Source organism: Pezoporus occidentalis, unplaced genomic scaffold (assembly GCF_034315485.1).
Source record: "Pezoporus occidentalis ecotype Australia unplaced genomic scaffold, CSIRO_AGI_Poc_V1 ctg19, whole genome shotgun sequence".
In the NCBI taxonomy this organism is placed as follows: Eukaryota; Metazoa; Chordata; class Aves; order Psittaciformes; family Psittacidae; genus Pezoporus; species Pezoporus occidentalis.
In genome coordinates, this window is record NW_026913748.1 from 6,479,264 (window position 1) to 6,499,956 (window position 20,693).

Here is a 20,693-nt window from a genome sequence, read left to right on the forward strand (position 1 = left end):
TGAATTTGTGCTTGGTTTCTCTCTTATTTAGCCAGTCACACTCTTCTGGGTCTCTCTCCTCTAAAAAAAGAGTGTGCTTCCATCTCCAACTAGTACAATGAGTCAATGAAGCAGTGAGTGCTGAATTTCATGCAAACTTCAAAGTCTGTTTCAGCCCCATTGCAAGTGGGTCTGTGTGTCCAGCTTCAGGACATACAAATAGTGGTTCCTGCTTCGTTACTCACCCAGGGTGTCAGACTTTTTCAGTCTTCTGCAGAAGATAAATATTGATGTTGAGGTTTTTAGCCATAGATTTAAACTCATAGTTTCCTATCAGAATCTGAGATTGGGAAGAACTAGACCATAAATGTGTGGTCGTTCAGCATCTAACAGGGTCTGAATTGAATCCCATATATCTAAGCCAACACTCATATCAGGAAAGCAGGACAGCATAGTTGCCTCTAGGTCTCAGTTGTATCTCTGACTATCTACTTTCACATTTTCCACATTTCTTTCATTTTCTTTCCATTTATTGTCCCTTTTTTCTCCACATCATAGGAGACAGCTTCAACATCTGTGCTTTCTGCTCACCTGTGCCAGACCCCACAGAACGAGGTTCAGGAGCGAGTAGAGGCAGCGTTTTGCAACCCTGTTTGTAGGTGCAATAGCAGGCCAAGAGCTTAGCACAGACAGAGAGAGTGGTTGGTCAAAGGGTCGTTTGTGAATTCTAGTTCCTGGGATTGGTTTGGGTTTGCCTGGGCCTCTGCATAGCTCAGAGATGGTTTGGAGCTGATCTATGTCATGTGCCTTGTAAATGCCCTCCAAAGTAAACTGATGGAGCATGTTTCTTCTTAAGCCACAGTGAATCTCCCATAGAATAGAATCATAGGATAGTTTGGGCTGGAAGGGGCCTTCAAGGTCATCTAGTTCAACCCCACTGCAATAAGCAGGGACATCTTCAACTAGATCAGGTTGCTCAGAACCACATCCATCCTGGCCTTGAGTGTCTCCAGGGATGGAACATCCACCATCTCTCTGGGCAACCTGTGCCAGTATTTTACCACCCTCATTATAAAGATCTTTTTCCTCACATCCAGCCTGAATCTCCCCTCTTTTAGTATAAAACCATCACCACTCATCCTGTCACAACAGCCCCTGCTAAAAAGTCTTCCCATATTTCTTAAAGGCTCTTTTTAAGTACTGAAGGGCCACAATAAGGTCTCCACAGAGTTGTCTCTTCTCTAGGCTGAACAACTCCAACTTTCAGCCTTTCCTCATGGGAGACATGCTTAAGCCCTCTGTTTATTTTTGGGGGCCCTCCTCCGAATTGTCTCCAACAGGTCCATATCTTACTGCTGGGTTGAGTGGGCAGGGTGAAAATGGGCATGCTGCCTCCAAAACAGTCGAGGTTTCCCCAGCAGTGGACTGTGCTGCCTCCTCAGACCATGTGCCCAGCACTTCTAGCTGCAGGAGCAGTAAGGAGGGCTGAGACCATTTGTCTCAATGCTCACTTGAAGCTGGCAGGATGGTTCCCTTTATATACCAAGGCAGCCAATTTCTCTGGACCTCCTAGAGCTTTAGGGATGATTTCCATTTTTAAGGAAAATGGGCAGAAAGCCTGTCTCTGCTCCCTAGTGTGTGGGTATTGAGCTGGTCTGCCACCAGCCTGCATGAACCAAGTGCTTGTGGAGGTTTTGGCACTTGTGCTTTTCACAATTAAGCTATCGTGCTGTGTGGGCAGAGTGCTGAGCTGCTGGCAGGTTGGTTCATTGCTCACTCAGTGCCAAAATGTTTAGCAGATTGAAAACTGCATAGTGAGAGCCACCGTAACACTGCTGAGAGGCGTGAGCTCTGCTCACCAGCACCGTCTTGTTAGTGATATGGACGGCAGTTAGGGAGAGCTACAGAGTTATGCTGCATCTGCTCGTCTTTGTCCCTCTTGAGCACGGGAGGCCAACGGAGTTGTAGAAGAAAACCAGAATTGACCTAGCTCCTGGATCGAGCAGACTGGGAGTGGTGGGAGCATCAAATGAAGTTGTTTTGGACCTGGAAGCTGACTTCACTTAAATAGTGATGACCTTAACTGCATCACTGCTACTATTTTAGGCATTACAGCTGAATGTCCCATCAGGTGCATACTTTGCCATCATTTCCTTTAAGAAAAGAAGATTGAAAGCTTTTATTGTGCAAATAGGTGCATATTCGGAATAATTTTATTTTGATGTTTAAACTGATTAGTAGTCTGGTTATTTTTCTTTGGGATTGCTGGTTAAAGAAGTTGGATGTTTTTAGCTTGACCAGTGGGATTATCTGAGGGATCTACAAAGAGGTTCCCAGTCCTGTGGTGATTAATGAAATCTCTGACATGTGTTTTAGAACTGTGATAAATCTTTAATAGAACAAATTAGTAAGAAGGAGGGAAGTGCTTTTTGGGAAGACAGAGGCAGTTTCTGTCTATGTCAGTCTGACAACTCCAAGTAACGTAAACAGCTTCTGGTCTCCACTGGACCATTGCAGAGTGTCAGTGGTCTCTCAGCCTTGTAAAGCACCAGTTTGTTCTGCTAACTGCTGCAGCTTCTTTTTTTAGCCTCTACTCTGACATCTCTTTCTGTTTCCTCCGCACAGGATACGAAAGCTGGAGGGAGCTGGCTAAGGCTCTGGCAGACACCAGTGTCCCAGGTGGAGACCCAAGTGCTCAGGTTTACTCTCCGCAGAAGCCAGGACAGCAGGTGAGAAGGCTTGGGATGTATTCCAAGCATTTAGAAGGGCAGACCTTCCTTTCTGCTGCTGGCTCTAAGAGACAGCTCTTCTTTCACGCAGGAAAGAGAGCATGCCACAGGGCAAAATCTGAGCTGACTCACAGCAGTGCGAACATACAATGACTCCACTGTAGTCAATTAAGTTATTTTAGATGTACTAAGCTGCAGCAGTGGGCTGCAGCTGGCTCAGTATGTGGCACAGGAAGATTGCACTAAGCAAGATGGAAGCAGAAATGGAAGGTCAGGAGAGTTTGTAGCTCTTTAGTGAAGCACATCTCGGTACTGTTGCCTGAATTAAGTGTTGGAAGAACTATTGCTTGGGCTATTTTGAAGCAAGGATGGGAAGAGAGAAGAAAAAAGGAGAATGGCACAAGTTTTAATTCTGTGCTAGCAAACAGTTATCAAGTGCTAGTATCCTTTCCCCTCAATAGCTCACCATGGAAATTTGCTGTCAAAAAAGCCAGGGAGCATTTTCACCCCATTGTGGCCATAATAGCTGGTCAGTCCTTTGGAAAGGGAACTTGGGAACTTGCCTTTTATTCACAAGTTCTTGAGCCCTCTTGTGTAGGTGTCAGTGCTGGGTCGTTTATCAGGTTATTTTGATTTTTCTCTGCTTGTATTTCAGAAACTAGAGCTGCAAAGAGGTGGGAGGAATAAATCAAGTTATGCAGGTGTGAACAACCCTGTCCTGTGGATGCCAGAGGTGGGTGCCTTTCTCCAGTGTTTTGTATGAGGGAGCTGTAGCTAGAGACCTGTGCAGCAAGAGAAGACAGGTCATTTGCTTCACTAGAAGCCCACTCCCTATCACCCCTTCCTGGCTTAATAACACTTACAGACCTGAGTAATCATCTGGAAAGACAGGAGTGTCCAGATTCCTGATAATTTGGTGCCTCCTCCAGCCTCCAAGGCACCGAGGACCCACCCACCATTCCCTGAGAGCAGGCAGCCCGCTACCTTCCTGAAAGGTGAAGTTTGTTCAGGGCTGGGAGTGGGTAGGGCCAAGCATTCAACAAGCAAATACATGACTGTGGCATGCAGAAGTGTCACACTCTGCTCTTGCGCTGGCATTTGCTTGCTATCCAATCCCTGTGTGTCATAGGTAGAGATTTCTCCACTTCAGTGACACTTCTGATAAACAGAGACCTTCTTTGGTGACCCTTGAAGACTGGTGTAAACATTCCCTTTGTTTCCTTCATGCCTCATTTATTCTTTCCTCCCCTGTTCCCTTATCTCATCATTCCTCTTGGGATAAGGGAGCAATGCAGCCTGCTTAAAATGAGAGGGACACCAGCCAGGGGGCATTTAGCTGATGGAGTCAGTTCACTAAATTCCTCAAGGTGATTAGAGACCCGCACAAGTTAGAAGGGCCTCTGTGGCTCCCCGGGGGCCGGAGCAGGCTGCTGTCCCTGGGCTTAGGGCACTAGATGATCAAGATGATTGCTGGCCCGTAGAGAGAAAGCACTGCCTTCCAGCCATCGTGCTGAGCAGTTTAGGTCCCTGCAGCATAAGCTTAAGCCTTCCTGTAAGCAGCCAGCGCCAGTCACCCTCCAGTGCCCAGAACCAGACCAGACCATTGATCTGTTCTGCTGCATTGACTCTGGCGAGTGAATGCTGGTCCCACCTGGAGCCTGGGGGCTTCCTCTGGCCTTGCAGGCAGATGAGCAGTTGTTGTTGGCAAAGAGCCTGTGGGACATCAGGGGCAGGACTGCTGCTATGCACGGGAATGACATGGAGCATTAAATGCTCCCCTCTCCCACAGCACTGGGTGATACAGGCTCTGCGTGGCATCCACCAGCCACTATGAGGCTTTGCTCAATGTCTCTGATCCCCTCCCTACCTGGTGATTTCACAAGAGCACATTAGTCTTGAAACCTGCTGGCTGTGGTGTGCAGTGTGGTTGGAAATGCAGCTGGCATGGTATGCAATGTGGCTTGGGTGAAGGTATGTGCTTAGCACAGGGCTGACGTGCAAACCCCTCTGCTTTGCTGGTGAGGCAGCCTCATGCCCTTGCATGCCATGGCACTGGGCAGGGCACCCACCAGCCTGCAAACCTACCACCCTGGTGTGCTGCTGCCAAGGGTGGAGCAAGCAGAGAGGTGTTCTGGTCAAAGGGAAGGGGTAGGACTTGAGGTGTGCCGTGCGGGATGGCCCCAGTTCTGGAGAGGTGCTGCGTGTCTCCTGCCTTGTCCTGCACTGCTCCCTGTTGGGGAGGAGCAATCTGCCAGGTAGCAGGGCTGCTGCTTCAGACGGCTGTTGGGAGTTTGTGGGTGCCCAAGTCCCCCCATGCCCTGTGTCAGATAGTGCGCAGCAGATGCTTCATAAGAAAACTTTGAGCTCCAGAGCATTCCAGACACCAGTCTGGGGAGCTGGTTTGTGTGGCTGTGCCCCACACACATCCTGCCATTCTCCCCCATTGGTCCTTCCCTCTAACACTGCTCCTGTGAAGCATTCACCTCCTTCACCAGTTTTCGCTTTATCTCTGTAAGCCACCCTGACTGCAAACAGAGGCCAGCAGTTTACCAGCACCAGCTGCAGGAGATGGAGAGCGATCTACAGACACAGCCCTGCACAGAGCCGCTTGCTGTCCTCTTAACCGCTGGCTGAAATTACTCCTGTCCCGGGGATTAAGTTTTTCTGTAACTCTGCCCAAATTAATTAGCCAAGGGTCTGTGATCCTATTGTGCTCTCCCAGCAGCATCTCTAAGAACTCAATTGCAGCCTGACTCCTGGGGTGAGGGCAGCAGGTTGCCTCCCACAGGTCAGGGAGCCGGGCTTTGTTTGAATGAAGAGGTATATTCTTGACACGTAAATAATTAACAGGGTTGCAGGGTGAGTTGGCAGCCAGCACAGCCAAAGAGGAACAGGTTTCAATTCTCCTCATTCAGTTTGAGGAGATTAAATCAACACTTTAAGTCTTCAGCCTGGGATAATGTGATGGGAAAGTGTGCTTAGGAAACCCCTAATGAACTTATACCTTGTCTATGGTGGGACAGTGGGGTTCAGCCTCACTCCTGAGTTCATCCAGGTGCCCATACACATGATCTTGACCCTCACTGTCCCTTTTAGAGCAAAGCCGTCCAGCTCCCAGTGTCACCCAATGCCTCCTCAGGCTAGAGAGACATGGGGAACTTTGTTCCATTAGTTCAGAAAGGTGCCTGCTGTAAACTTGCACGCTGGGGCCATGAGCATCACTATTTGGCACTGCCATAGGTGTGGGGGTGAGGACTTTCACATATGTGCTTGATTAGCCCAGTCATTCTCATTTACCTCTGCAAAAGCCTCTATTCATTTCTGAGAGGTGAAAGGTCCAGGCAGCGCTGACGTGCATTTAAAATGTCCACTTCTCTTCATGTCTGCACAGCCTCAGGACTTCCTTCTCACTGGAAGGTGTAAGGGAAGTCCAGGAGCACAGCCCTTTGAAGGCAATGTCTGTACAGGTGCATAGGTGCTGCACAGAATCGGAGTGTTGTGGTAGGGCATCCTTCTGCTACCAGACCTTCCCTAAGAGGAAGCCTCCTTTCCTAAGAGGACTAAAAGACAAAGCTGTTGCTGCTGGCTTTGTCCCTGCCCGTGTCCCTTCCCTCCCGGCTTGCTCCCATCAGGGCTCAGTGGGGCAGGGGCACTTTGTCACTAGTTTGTCTTGATGGATTCCCACAAGTGCCCGGCGCGGCAGAGCTTGCAGCGAATGAAGCCCAGCTGCTGGCTGCTGAATGTCAGCCAGTCAGGGGAGCTGGGGCAGCAGGAGGAGGGGCTGCAGTCGCTCTGCAGAGACAGAAGAGTCTTATGAGCTCCGGAGTTTCCAGTTGGCAGCACAATGTCGCCTTTCTTCCCTGGCTCAGGCCCTCTCTGTGCCCTGTTTATCATCCCCGGCGCTGTGCATTCCCTGGGCTGCTCACAGCTATGCAGATGATTTGTCTCCGTGACGCCAAAGCACCAGGTAGTGCGTCCACTGATTGCAATCCTTCCAGCTTGCTGCTTGTCCCGGTCCTTGCTCACCAGGAGGGGCTGGCTGTGTGGTGCCACTTCCCTGGATGGTTTTGACATGATAGGGTTTGGGGTAAGAAGAGATGTTTGCATTCTTCTGCGTGCCTGATCCTTCTTTACGGTCCGTTTCCTTAGGAGGGGCTGATAATGTAAAATTCCTTGCTAGAAGGAAGCAGAAATTCCAAAGTCTCTTAATACAAAGCCAGGGCTGCAGGGGGTGTTAATTCACCATGCTCTGCAGGAAGGGTTGGCAGTAGGGCTCAGAGCACGGCTGCACTCCCAAATTCATGGAGGCTGCTGCATCAGCACCAAAGTAAGGGCCTGTCCCAGCTCCCACCTCCCTGCACTTGTTGAAGTTCAACTCTCCCTTCCCTCGGGCAGCCCTGTCACTGTGTGTCCATGGTCTGTGCTCAGGAGGGTATCAGCGTGCCCAGGCCTCCTAGGGAAGAACAGTTCTGTGTGCGTGCTCCTGGCTGTACTCGTGCTGTGCTGACAGTGCCCTTGGTGTGTGACCTGTGCCCATTTTGGATCCAAGCTGGGTTCTTGCAGTGCTGCTATTTCAGCAGTGTGGAGATAAGCAACTGGGAGGTGGGGTTGGGACAGGGATGGAGCCAAGGGCACGAGGAGCCCTTGAAATGGGAATGCACAGACCACGTAGTACCAGCTCCCACTGAACATCCAGACTCTTGGCTTCTATTCCTGCTTCTGGTCCAATCAGTCTATCCAAAATTTTCAAAGCAGACATTTTTAAGGGGAGGTGGAGAACTTCATTTGTTGCTTACCACGTCCTGAATTTCCAGCCCTTTGAAAGCCAGGGCCAGGTTGTTCCAAGCTGGTAAGTCAAAATCAGTAGTCATGTTTTAGAAGGTTCATTGGCATTTCTCAGGAGCTGTGTGCGTGAACTGGGAATGATGGTGCCATTTATCTATTACTGCAATCTGCAGAAGCAGGAGATTTTTACTGCACGTTCCACAGGAGACCCAAATAGCAAACGGAGGAATTTCCCGGCTGCCTGCAGTGGGCAGCCATGAGTTGAGTTGGAGGGACAGAGGTGATAGGGTTTCAAAACAGCTGCTGCACTGATGACTTGTGGGGGCCTAAAATTAAAGCTGAGCTCAGTTTTCAGTCCCAAAGCAGCGCTTTGGGCAGCCAACACTTATCTGTCAGTAACGTTCTCCTTTTCCCTTTCAGAGGAAGCAGAGAGTAAGTTAGGCTGCTGTAGCTCAGGAGGAAATCTGTGGCTTTAGAAAAGATTCTGAAACTGCATGCAAGAAATGCTTGCTATTTATGTTAATTATTTCTAGTAGCTTGAGTGCAGGAAAGCAAAACTATCTTATTAGAATCTCCTCTTAGGTCGCTTTGTAAAGACCTTGGAGACAGAAGTTTTGGGCTAACAGTCTTAGGGACCATCTTTTACACCACTGATGGAGTACCTGGTACAGTTGGCAACAATAAGTTGCCTTATTTTTTAGTAGCTGCCAAACTTTGCAGTCAAGTATTGTATTAGAATGGGACTGGTCCAAGTTTCCCTTGTAAATATTTGAGCAAGTCTAGCCACTCTTTTGGGACTTCCCTCATACAAATTTTGACATTTGGACTGCCCCTTGCCAAAGCCAGCCCAGCTCCATTGCAGTCCTTAGCCTCAGGAGCATGCCCTGGGTCTGTCTTTAGCACTGCAGTGCCAGCCTCTCCACAGTGTGGGAGTGTTGTGCCACAGTTGGTAGAGTTCTGATCCTGTTATCTGCAGTGTGCAGACAGTTCTCTTAAGAAGAAAAAACAGCATGACTTGTGGATAGCAGCAGACTGCTGTAAGACTCAGTTTCTGGCAGTGACTTCTTGTGGGAGCTCAGCTTGTTCACCTCACTTCATGCTCCACAAGAAACAGCAATTGTCATTATTTGATTTGGCTGAGAAAGGTAGTGTAAGATCCTTGGGTGTGAACCTGGATTTGGCCAAGGGACATGGGACTGCACAGCAATTATGTTCCAATTGAGTGTCTGTCACATTTGCAGTGATTTATTTGTATCGCAAATCCCTGCAGAGTCCCAGGTTTCTCTTGGCTGCATCCATCGCCCTGAGCCCTCTGTGATTTTGTGCAGCATCACTCTGGGGAATTGCATCCACTTTGTCTCACTGCTTTTTCTCTTGCCTGACGGGCAGAATCCAGGCTGAGGGGGATGTCAGCAGAGGAGGAAAGGAGATAGTAGTGGGGGACGCCACAGGCTTGCAGGCATCACTTAAGCCCTGGCAGTGCAGACACCAATGAGAGAGGGCTGACGAGAGACCGCTCAAGAACAGCAGTGGTTGTGAATGTGTTTTGCCTGGCACATAGAGTTTTCACGTGCATGACTAAAGCCCACAGCTCGCAGGGAGCATTACTGCATAAGCTGGTGCCAGGCCAAGCCTGCTCTGAGTCTTTCCTTCAAGCCACGGTTCATTACAGAATGAAACCCCAACCCTCTGCCCTGGGAGACATAATTCAGTGAAGTGGTTTCTCTGTCAGGAGCACACCGAGGAGCTGGGTCCTCCCCCACCGTGCTGCCTAAGCCCCGGAGAGACTCCCCAGCCAAAACTAAGAATTTGCTGCCATCTGTAGACATCTGGGTGCTGTTCAGGCAGTTTCCCCGGCACTGCTCACACAGCCCTTATATAGGCAAGGCAGACACGGACAAACCTCCCCAGTCCCAAAGCAACCTATTCCTTTCTTCAGCATTTTGCCATCTAAGGTAGCTTCTAGAGTCTCCAGCTTGTTTATTTTCCACTGTTGGATGCTGCTCCTGTGAGGAGGATCCCTGTACTGACTGTAGGCAGAGAGCTTGGACTTTGCTGGGGGGCAGCCAGCTCCTCCCTTCTGAATGCCTCTGACAAAGTCTGTCCATTGAGGAGTATATTGCTGAAGCCCCACAGCAGCCAGCAAGCTGCTCCCAAGCTGTGCTCCAGGTCTCCATGGGGCAGTAACAGCCCCTCCTGGTGGGGTCAGCTGGGTAGCAGGGACAGCCACTCATACCCACACTGCACACCCTCCTACACTGTCCAGGAGGCGGACCCCCATTTCACCCATTATTTCTGTGTCTCTGTGAGCACATGGAGGCCATGCTGCCCACTGACCCACCTGTGCTGCTGCTCCCACCCTGCTGAGATTCAGTCTCCCTGTCCTACCATCCTCCATGAGCTTTACCTTCCTGACAAGTTTTGAGAGGGTGATCGGCCATCTACCGTCCTTAGGGTGTCCCTTCTTCCTTGGGTCAGGAAAATAGCCCTGAAATGGTGAGAGAGGCCAAAACACCTTCTTGGAGAACATAAGATCCTACACTCTCTTTGGTGGATCATGGGGGACTATTGCCCCCTTAGGGCTGTCCCACACCATGGCCTCAGAGCACAGCCCTCAGGTTTAACACCTCTTTGGTGGAGCAAACTGGAGTGAATGGCAGCCATTTAACAGAGACATCCTAAGCATTATCACAGTTCCCTGCTGCTATCCAGACTGTCACCTGTGCCAACCCCAAACCTTCAGGAGATGAGAATCAGAGGCCTGATCCCATGTCTCCTGCAGACCAGCCTGCTGCAGCAGCGGCATCTTCCTTCACTCTTACAAGCACTCCAGTGCTGAGGGTTGTGGATGAGGTTGGCAGAACAGGGGGAGGGATACAGGGGATGGATACAGCAGTTCACAGTGCCTCACTTCTGCCCCCCAGTTCCAGGGCCAGGCTAATCTGCATGTGTTCGAGGACTGGTGCGGCAGCTCCACTGAGCAGCTCAGGAAGAACCTCCACTTCCCCCTATTCCCCCATGTGAGTAAGACTGTGACACCCTCTGTTCCAGTGCTTCCCAGATTTGCTTCCCACTTGCATCACTTTCTCTCTTCACATCCTGTCCCTATCCCTCTCCATCACCTTGTCTCTCCTCGTGCTCCTGAGTATCCATCACCTCCCTCTCCATCACTTCCTTTGACCTCCTGTGGGAGTGGGAAACTTTGACAAGGGTTCAATGGTGGCAACTCTGCTGCTGCGTGGGGAGGGTCATTTTACCCATGCATCTGCTATGTCCCGTCCCCACCATCTCACCAGCATCCCCCATGCAGCTCTCCCCTCCACAGCAGCACTTGCTCCAGATTGTCTCTCATCTGGCCTGCTCTTTACTGCTGCCTCTCTCACACTCCATGCCCCATCCTTCTCCCAGTGCAAACCTCATGCTTCCCCCTGTCCACCTGTCCTAGGGTTATTGTGTCCCTCTTTGTTACTGTCACATCTAATTAACTTTATTATTTTTTTCTTCTTCTGCATCAGACACGAACGATACTGAAGAAGCTGGCTGTGTCCCCAAAATGGACCAACTACGGTCTCCGGATATTTGGCTATCTGCATCCTTTCACCGATGGTGAGGGCTCTGAGGCTGCTGTGCTGCTGCTCTTGTCTCTTCTCAGCTGTCCCTCCCTCCCCTCCTGGTACTAAACCACTGGTGTCCTCACTCCTGCAAGCCCAGAGCCAGGTCCCTCACATGGGCAACGCGACTAGCTGTGCGTGACTGGCTGTGGCCTTAGCATGGATGGAAACACATTTGCCTCCCCTGTAGGGTGGCAAGGAAAAGCACAGAAGAAAACAGATGGGAAGTGGTAGACAAAAAACAATGCTGTCACGGATGCACAGCCCCATGGTGTGTACGTGAGCACAAGCAATCCCTGAGCTTTCTCCCTCTCCCTTGCATGCACAAGGCTGTACGTGACATCATTGATGTTCCTGCTGCTCCCTGGGTGCATGAATACCATCTGACAGCAGCTGACATTTGTATCACCCAGCTGCATGCTTCTGCCCAGAGCAGCCTCCTAGCACTCACCCGCATCTCCTGGTCCCCTGTAACCCCAGCCAAAACAGTGGGACTCATGCACCTCTGTCTCCCTTTGGCTCCACATGCACATTCCTCCACCCAGACACAGCATCTCACACAAGAATTTGCTCTGGAAACAAAAGAGGAGTCCAGGAAACTTTGAATGGATGTCTTAGTTTTCCAGGTTAGATGGGAGGTGAGGCCAGTGCAGAAGGGATAGTGAACCAGTTGCACCAGTAAAGTTTTGTTTTCAGTCACAGCAGAGTTGGAGAATTCAGAGAGGTTCAAAGGGATGGGGGTGGTAATATCAAAAGGGAAAAATGGAAAAGGGCAAAGACAGCATTTTAGAGAAGCAGAATCCATTTTGTGCTCTTATCCCAGAGCCCTACTCACTCCCTCCATCTCTTGACAGGGGAGTTTCAGTTTGCCATTGCTGCGGATGACAATGCTGAGTTCTGGCTGAGTCCAGATGAAAAGACCTCTGGTCTCCAGCTGCTGGCCAGTGTAGGCAAGGTACAGTGCATGCTGCATGGCTTCTTCCATCAAGGCTTTAATGGTTCTGTGGGGATGGAGACCCTCCTGTCTTACTGCCTTGGACTACTCAAGTTTCTTTTCCTGCCCAACTACAGACAACACTACCACAGATGCCAGATGGGTACGACACGACATATCTTAAGGCAGTTACATGTTGGCAGTGCTATTGGGAGCTCTGTGTTCGTGATTCAATCTGTCCTTAGGTTACCAATCTCACAGACAACTTCCCAGGAGGAATAGCTCAGTTTTCCCTCTTCATCACTCCTAGTGCAGTAATTATAGCAGGAAGAAACTCAACTATAGCTTTTTCTGTCTCTTCACAGACAGGGAAGGAGTGGACTGCACCAGGGGAGTTTGGGAAATTTCAAAGCCAACAGTCAAAGATGGTGAGGTGAGTGAGCAGAGCCCCTTGCTCTCAGCATCTCTGCACGTGGCCAGGAAATCACAAGGAGAAGGAAAAGAAGCTCAGGCTTGTTCTGAAGAATTTAGCAATATAGAGGATGGGATTACTGTGGGGTATCGGCAAAGCTGAAGTGACACATCCACACCTATGCCAGCTACTTTGCTGCTTTACTGCAGCAATGCAACACTGCATTTTTCTTCCCTGGAGGAGGCAGCCACCAGCAGATCCAGACTGCTCTATATGAACTGTATCTCAAGCTTCCTGCTTTGGAATGGCCAGGTTTCCCAGAGGCCAAAACCCAGCAGGCAAGACTGAAATGGAGCTATTCAGACTTAACTGAGAAGGGGCTGGAGCACTCCAAGTGCTCAAGGGAAGCTCCCTATCCCACTGTCCGCATCTGGGTTTTCTTGGCAGCCCTAACTCTGCTCACCCCGAGAATAGGTTGTTTCAGGGGTGTGGTTGTTCTCATCTCATTGTGTGCTGACAAGCTAAGAAATGTTCCATAATGCTCTCAGTGACAGACACGTTGTTCTTCACAGGTTGTCAGCTGCAGGCAGGTACTATTTTGAGGTGCTGCACAAGCAGGATGACAGAGGAACAGACCATGTGGAAGTAGCAGTGAGTCTGTGCAAATGGCTGTGCTTGTATGCATGTCTCTGCAGAGCTCGGGAATGACTTTTGTAACCATGTCCCTCCTTTCCCAGGCCCCAGCACCTCTTTTCATGAAATTAATCTAATCCCTGCCAGAGCCCTTACCTACTTCTACGTGGGATAGTCCTCGCTGCATGTCAGGACCTTTTCCTCTGTTTGCTTAGGATAGTTCTGCCCTGTTCAGTCTCTGCTGCAGCTCTTTGTCCTTTCCTACTTTGGATGTGTCCTGGGGGATCTCAGCTCATTGCCAGTCTTTTGCTGCTAGGTAAACTCGGTCATAGGAAGGAGAAAGAGGAAGCTGTGAACCCATCTGGTGAAAAAACATCTTGTGCCTGTTCCTTTTGTTTAGGCTTGGTTAACTCCATAAGCACTTCATTTTAATGTGTTTCTCTGTTCCAGTGGAGACTGAATGACCCAGAAGCGAAGTTCAAAGTCATTGACTCCAAATATCTCTCCCTTTTTTCTAGTAAGTATCTTCACCACATGTTTCCATGAGCACCTCCCCATTCTTCCAAAACATATCAACAGTGTTTCACCATGAGCCATAGTCTAGCCAGGCAAATACCATCCATACAGATCATTACAAGAAAGAAGTAGAGACAGGTCAGGAGAGAGATGTCTTAACAAGAGTGTGACTCATGATTAGATATAGGAAAATTGGAAGTAATTGGGATTATTTCAGGGAAATCTAGAGGCAGTGAGGAAGGGCACCGAGGAGAGTCTGCAAGGGTGACAACTTTTCCAGATGTGCAAGTAACATGGAATGGAGAGTGCCTGCAGAGAGCTAAGGGGAATGTAAGGCCCAGAACATGGGAGCTGTGGTGATATGTTGGCATCTGGACATGATCGGGGAGAAGGGGCTGCTGTAGCACTTCTAGGAGATTTCACTCTAGATGCTGGACACAATGGGATACACCAGTGATATGGGGTTTGCTGCTTTCTTCTATATCAGCCTCAGGTCTCTTCAGGTTGCTGCTGGATTGCAGCAAGCACATAAGCACAGTCTCTTCTGTTTTGTAAACCCTTCTTAGCACATCAAGTGATGCCTTTATCAGTTAAGGAGCTCCTCAGTCCTGTTTATCTAGCTTTGTCAGCATTGCTTTCCTCTGCCAGCATTCCCCCTTTCCATATCTACCACTGTTTCCTTCCAACATCTCTGGGCTTTTTTCTATGCCAACACTTTTGCCCGTGGAAGACTCCCTGATGTAATCAAGACATATGTTTGCTGTGTCTTGGATCACAACCTGCTGCTGTATTTTCTGAAACCTGCCATTTGGCCAGGCCTAGGCTTTCAGTTAGTCTTCTATGCCCATCCTTTTTCCTTCTGCTCTTTTCTTCTTATTAATTCTGGAATGACTCACATCCCAGAAGATCCCTTTGTGGCTGGGCACAGTGCTGCAGTCTCATCTTTACCTGGAACCTTCTGCCCATACAGTGTTTCTCTCTTCCATACCAGCCTTTGGCTGTATCACATGTCATCCCATTCCTTCTGGGTTCCCATGTTCAGTACCCAAAAGCTGCTAACCCCAGTGTCCTTGGCAGCATCTTACCTTTCCCTCCTGGTTATTTATTCACTTCCCCACATCTCAGAGCAAGATCCATGGAGAAATGAAGGCCCTTAGCAGCAGCACCCAAGAAAAAGCATAACTAATATCCAGTTTTGAGTTTAAGCTTCCCAGTGCTCCTAGCTTACTGTGGGTCTCCATTCCCTTGCTGGCGTACCCTTCTCCTTGGCCACTGAAGGCCTTGCGCCAGGGTCCCAATCCTTTTCCAGCAAGACTAGAGAGAAAGCTCTGCTCTTCAGGTTTCTCCTCCCATTCACGTGTTCTGTCTCCTTTTAGAATAAATTTAATACTAATAATTCAGAAGGGTCCAGTGATTCCTGCCAGCATGGGGCTTCTTCAGCACACCACTGCTGCTGTGTCCAAGGTAGAAGGTCGTGTTCCTCCATTACTCAACTACCCTATAGCTTCTGTATTTCCAGCTTTCTGAGTCAAAGCCTTTCCTTTCCATGGTGCCTTTGCAGTGAAGCTCCTGACCAGCCCCATTTAGGCATTACTATGCCAGAGATAGTGTTAGTGCCACGGATGCAATGCTATTTGGAAAGGGCTGACACTGGACAGGGGTGCCTTTTGGGGCCAAGGGACGAATTAGCTCTTCCTCCCCCTTCCGTTCTCCCTCTGGTTTCTAGACGAGACACTTTTAAAGATGGATGAGGTTGGACACATCCCGCAGACATTGGCCAGTCACACGAGGCGACCCGCTGACAGCACAGGCAGCAAGGCACACCCAGCTGACATGTTGAAGCCTGACCCCCGGGACACTCTGTATGAAGGTAAGACTTGCAAAGCAGATGAGGAGGTAGCTACAGCCTGTCACAGCATGTGCAGTAGCACAACTGAGAAGGATTGTCCTCCTTTGTCATGGTTATCAAAGGCCACCTATTTTTCTCCCCATTGCAGAAGAGGGGGGCAGCATACAATATCTGTCACTGTAGGAGACAAAGCACAGACTAAACCCAGCTCCTCGTTCTTGGCATCCAGCTCATACAACATCCCCAGGCATAATGTTTTTGTGTAAGTGCTGTAGAGGAATGTGAAGAGATGAGCTGTGCAAGATAGTTTACTTGATGTATCTGTTAGTATTTCACATGGATAAGTAGAAACCAGGCACAGAAGTAGCTAAGCTGGTGCACTGGTTGCAGCAGGACTTCTCCAACAGCACTTGCCTATGTGTTTCTTTTTCTCAGTGCCTCTGCTCAGCAAGTCTCGTGTGCGCCGAGCATTGCCAGACTGCCCATACAAGCCCAGCTACCTGGTGAATGGATTCCCTCTGCAGCGCTACCAGGGACTCCAGTTTGTAAGTTTTACTCCTTAAGCAGGTATTTGCCCAGGGGAACACAAGGAGGAAGGAGGGAGATCACATTAAACATGAGGGTCTCTCCACTGACCTGAAGCTCCTGGGCAGATTTGACCATCAGCAGTTCAGGTCTGTGCATCCCAGTACAGGAAAAGGGCAACACTAAGAAAAGGGAGATGAGTGCTACATGCTGTTTATGGGTGTCACTGGGGTACAAATGTGTGTGTGCCTTAGAGAGCTCCTCGGAACTCAAAACAGAGAGCAGAGCTTGCCTTCACATGGAGCCTCAAAATGTCCAAGGATTTTCTTCCCCATGGGTGAACTGTAGTCTGTGTGAACTACTAAATACCCTGACAAGTCTTGAGGGGGAGCTCACGTTTATGGGGAATGCAACATAGCAGGGATTCATCCCCCATATTGCAGAGCAGACTGAAGTCACCAGTGTGGTTTGTCCTCCCTGGATGCCAGCACAAGCCTACACTCCCTGAGGGACTTGCATCCCTCAGCCTTGTCTGGAGATCTCCACACATGCTTCGTCTCCTCAGGAGGACTTTCCCACCTCTCTCTCAGCTAGTTCTTGCTCTGTTATAAGATTGAGATGCACAGTTACAGAGATGGACAGACAATGCTGAGAGAGAGAGAGAAAAAGGCATACCCATGCACACATCCCAGCATGCTTCCTTCTGTTTTCCATTCTCACAACTTGCTTCCAGGTGCCTCAGAGAAGCAAACAGTGAGCAACCCCTGCTCTGTCTCAAAAGAGCTAGTTACCCTGCAGCTGTGTCTGGATCACCTTGTGACTGATACTTGGCATTTATGAGGGTTTTACCTTATTTTCCTCCCTTCTTTCCAGGTTCATTTATCCTTTGTTTACCCAAATGATTATAGCCGCCTGAGCCACATGGAGAAAGATAACAAATGCTTCTATCAGGAAAACCCGTATTACTTGGAAAGGTAGGATGCTGCAAATGAAGGGTCCCTAACAGGGTGGAAGGAGATGGTTTGAAGGCTGGAATTGGGGTGGAATTTCATACTTACTTCTGCAGGACTCTCTTAGTTCTTCAAGATCTCCCTAAGCTTTGCAAAACATTAAAACATTTATAGTTTATTTCGTTAACTTATATCCCCTTTAAATGAAAATATATTTAGGTCTCAAGGGGAAACTGCCACTGCTTTTCCTGCTCCGTTAAGCCAGTAGCTGGGTCAGAGCATGTTTATTCCATTATATCAGAGAGTGTATTTCCGGCAAACTTTGCCTGATAGCAGCTGGAGCCTCCTGATGGCTGTTACTGTGAAAACCAAACCATGATCACCATCAGGCATCTCTCTGGGGGAAGAAATGCTTGTCATTCATCTTCACTGGGGTCCAGCTCTCAGTGGTGGTCCTGTGAGGGAACTACCACTTGTGTGCTCCCCAGTGCAACCTTGTGTGAGGACTCTGTTCCGTGCAGGAGGACTTTTTTGCAGGGTAAGGAGAGTCACTTTTCTGGTGACATAGCTGATAGTGGCCTTCCTGTCATCAGGATCGTCTTACTCCCTACAGGACTGTTTTGAGGGCTGAAACAGCAGATCATAAGTTTGGGAGGGAGCTCCTGGGGCTGAAGTTCTTATCTTAGTAAAGGACGGACAAGGTGGCTGCTGTGGGCTGGAAGGTGCCACCCAGGTCTATTGCTTTCACAGCTTTAACATTTGTATTGTGATAGGGCTTGGGAATAGGGGGGCATTTTGCTTGACATCAAGCACGCAGGGAATGAAACAGTCCTGGAAATCCCTCCCAAACAGTTGAAGTACAGGCATATGAGGGCAACACAAAGACAGTGGTGGTACGAGAGAAGAGAAAGAGAGATCATTGCAATTGCCTGCCTGAGCTGCTTTTGCAGCATGATGACTTGCATTTGTGAGCACTATATCATAAGTGAGCAACTTAAAGGAGGCTAAAGAAGTGTTTCAGGGTACTTATATTGGGATTTCCTCCTGCACTTATGAGAAAATGTCTGAAAGGCTGAAATGGTAAACAAGGAAAATGGATGTCTTTGACAGTGCAGAGTAAGGTCTGATTGACCAAAGATATGAAAGATGGTGATGGTGAAGTAGGATCTAGAGGTGCTGGGTGGATGTAATCAGAGTAATGGACCATCACCCCTGAAGCAGTGGCCATAATTTATTTGGAGAGGGCAAAGTAAATTTTCTCAAACTTGTGATTTGCCCTTCCCTCTGCAGATTCGGATTCTATAAGTACATGAAAATGGATCGGCCGGAGAAGAGCCTGGACTCTGGAGAAAAGACAGAGCAGCCAGGTAGGGGCCATAATGTCAGAACCTGGAAGATCCTTTTATCCGTCACTTTGGTGTGTGATCTTCCAGCACCAGTTGAAAGAAGTAGTGGACTTTCTGTACCAAGGAAGTCACAGCCCTTCACTGCCAGGTTGCTGTGGCTGGGAAGAGTTTTTTGTGGCTACTTTCACTTCTTTTACGGGCAGGTTGGGAGGTCACCAAACAGTGGGCTGTAGTGGGCAACGGGACAACTACCTCTCAATCCCACATTTAACGATGCAATTCCAGCAAAAATGTGGGCAGAAGTGACAGAGCCAAAGGTGTGCAGCATGGCTTCCAGGTGTGCAGCGTGGCTTCCTGTGCTCATACCTGCCCTGCAAAGCTGTGGCCAGAGTGATGACTAAAGGCAATGGCACACACCTCCTCAACCTTTGGCAATGCTGATAGGCTAATAGGTGCTGAGGAGGGTGCACAGCTCCCATGTGTTAGAGCATCCCTGTCCCTCTGAGCAGGAGACAACGCTGAGATGAGGCAAGAAGTAGCTGCCTGTGGTGGGGCTGGTGATGGGTCAGGACGGAAAAGGTAGTGGGAAGGTGTCAGAGATGTAACTGTGATTACTCCCACAGGCTCCCAAGAGGAGAATCTGGATGATGTGCAATATGCTGAGCAGGATGTGGAGAGTACCAGTGCCCCCGACCTGCCTGGCACAGGGAAGGCAGAGCTGGCGCACAATGCTGCCAGCAATGTGGTGGGCAGTGATAATGTTCATGAGGACTATTCCCTTCGGGAGCACCGTCGGCTCCTCTCAGTAGTGGGTGGTGACACAGTGGGGGGGACACAAAGGACAAAGAGGTCTGCTGTCAAATCAGCCACGGTGGCCTCTGCCAACCACAGCCTCAGCCAGGCTGGCTTAGAAGGGAACCCAGTAATGAAGAGACCCCGTCTAAAAGCTGGCGTCAAAGACAACTCCAGGAGCCCTCCGCAGCACGCCAGGGCTGTCCAGGGGAGAGCAACTGTCAAAAAGGCAAACCCTCCTTCTAAGACTGTGTCTCAGCAGCCTCTCAGTGTCCCCAGGAACTCAGGGGTCATGAGTCCCAAAGGACTGAGACCTCAAGGAGACCTTAGCACTACTAAGGATGGGCTGCAGCCAGTAAGCACTGTGCCAGCCAGGAAGGGAACTCCAGTCTCTGGCAAGGCTGGCAGACGTGCTGTAAGCACTGCCAGCCCCAGCCACCAGCCTGGGCTGACACAGTGGCTGAAGCAAGTGGAGTCCTACATTGCTGAGCAGAAGGTGGCCAATGATGGGGACATGGCTAACGGAGAGGTGCAAGCGGCATCTCCTGCAAAGGACAAGTCTGGGCCTGTGGCGGCAGAAGAGGAAGAGGAAGAGGTGGATGGGGAGCCAGAGGAGGAAGATGAAGAGGATTTTGATTACGTACCAGTGTTCGACCAGGCGGTGAACTGGGAGCAGACCTTCAGCACAAGCAATCTGGACTTCCATATGCTGCGCACAGATTGGATTGACCTGAAATGCAACACGTCAGGAAACTTGCTGCTAAAAGAAAGGGAGGCCCTGGAAGTCACACGTGTCTTCCTGAAGAAGCTCAACCAGAGGACTAAAGGGTAAGGCACCATGTAGAAACTAAGAGGTGGTATTCCAGAGCTGGTGTACCATGCTACACAGGGAATACTTGTCACGTAACGAGACAGTGGGAATCAGAGGATAAAGTAGATGTGGGAAATAAGACTTCAGGCAAGGAATCTATGAAACAAATTGGGCTTTAAATTCCTTTTTGTCTGAGAAATTGGACTAGTTGGACACCAGACCATGTCTGGGGGCTGAATATTGCCCTCCAACAGCTGGTGGCAGTAAACCCAAAAGATTGGAGGTTTCCATCCAGCTGGTTATCACTGGCCTTTTGCTGGCTTCCTCCTTGCAGAGTGTAAGTATTGAGAACACATATTAGCATTTTACCAGCTGAAGATTAAGAAACCCTGGTGATACGAATTAGGACTGGACCTCCTTGTGCTCGTTGTTTGGTGTCTGCCACATCTCAGCTTATGAATCACTTAGGACGTAGGACCAGAAGGAACCTGTCAGATTATGTGGGTCCGTATACTGACCTCATACCCTACACTGTTATCTGAATGTGTCACAATATGGTTCTTTTTCTTCCCAAGCCTTACCATCTTGATTGCCTTTCTGGCAAAGATATACCTTCTCTAAGCTTCTATAAGCTAAACAATCCAGCTCCTGACCCTTCTGTTGAGTTGGCCTCTATTTCCACAGTATTCCTATCTGTCCTTCTCCATGCGGGTTTTGGTTTGGGTCAGTTTTCTTGTACATTAGTGACCAGTATCCCGGATGTGCTTATAAAGTGGATGTTATTAGTTCCCAATCCCTGCTGGAAGTAGCTCTAATGCTAC

At 49.3% G+C, this 20,693-nt stretch overlaps 1 protein-coding gene across 1 annotated transcript in view; it reads left to right on the forward strand.

The window, feature by feature from the left end:
• The window catches only part of B4GALNT3 (beta-1,4-N-acetyl-galactosaminyltransferase 3), a 66,960-nt gene that overhangs the window by 38,380 nt on the left and 7,887 nt on the right, over nucleotides 1-20,693 (forward strand). Inside the window, exons 2-14 of the mRNA XM_062616579.1 lie at nucleotides 2,605-2,708; nucleotides 3,364-3,441; nucleotides 10,418-10,513; nucleotides 11,009-11,099; nucleotides 11,959-12,059; nucleotides 12,404-12,471; nucleotides 13,023-13,101; nucleotides 13,534-13,600; nucleotides 15,326-15,469; nucleotides 15,884-15,993; nucleotides 16,847-16,947; nucleotides 18,214-18,290; nucleotides 18,893-19,889. Coding sequence (XP_062472563.1) covers nucleotides 2,605-2,708; nucleotides 3,364-3,441; nucleotides 10,418-10,513; nucleotides 11,009-11,099; nucleotides 11,959-12,059; nucleotides 12,404-12,471; nucleotides 13,023-13,101; nucleotides 13,534-13,600; nucleotides 15,326-15,469; nucleotides 15,884-15,993; nucleotides 16,847-16,947; nucleotides 18,214-18,290; nucleotides 18,893-19,889 — 2,113 coding nt within the window. The remainder of the gene's footprint in view (nucleotides 1-2,604; nucleotides 2,709-3,363; nucleotides 3,442-10,417; nucleotides 10,514-11,008; nucleotides 11,100-11,958; nucleotides 12,060-12,403; nucleotides 12,472-13,022; nucleotides 13,102-13,533; nucleotides 13,601-15,325; nucleotides 15,470-15,883; nucleotides 15,994-16,846; nucleotides 16,948-18,213; nucleotides 18,291-18,892; nucleotides 19,890-20,693) is intronic.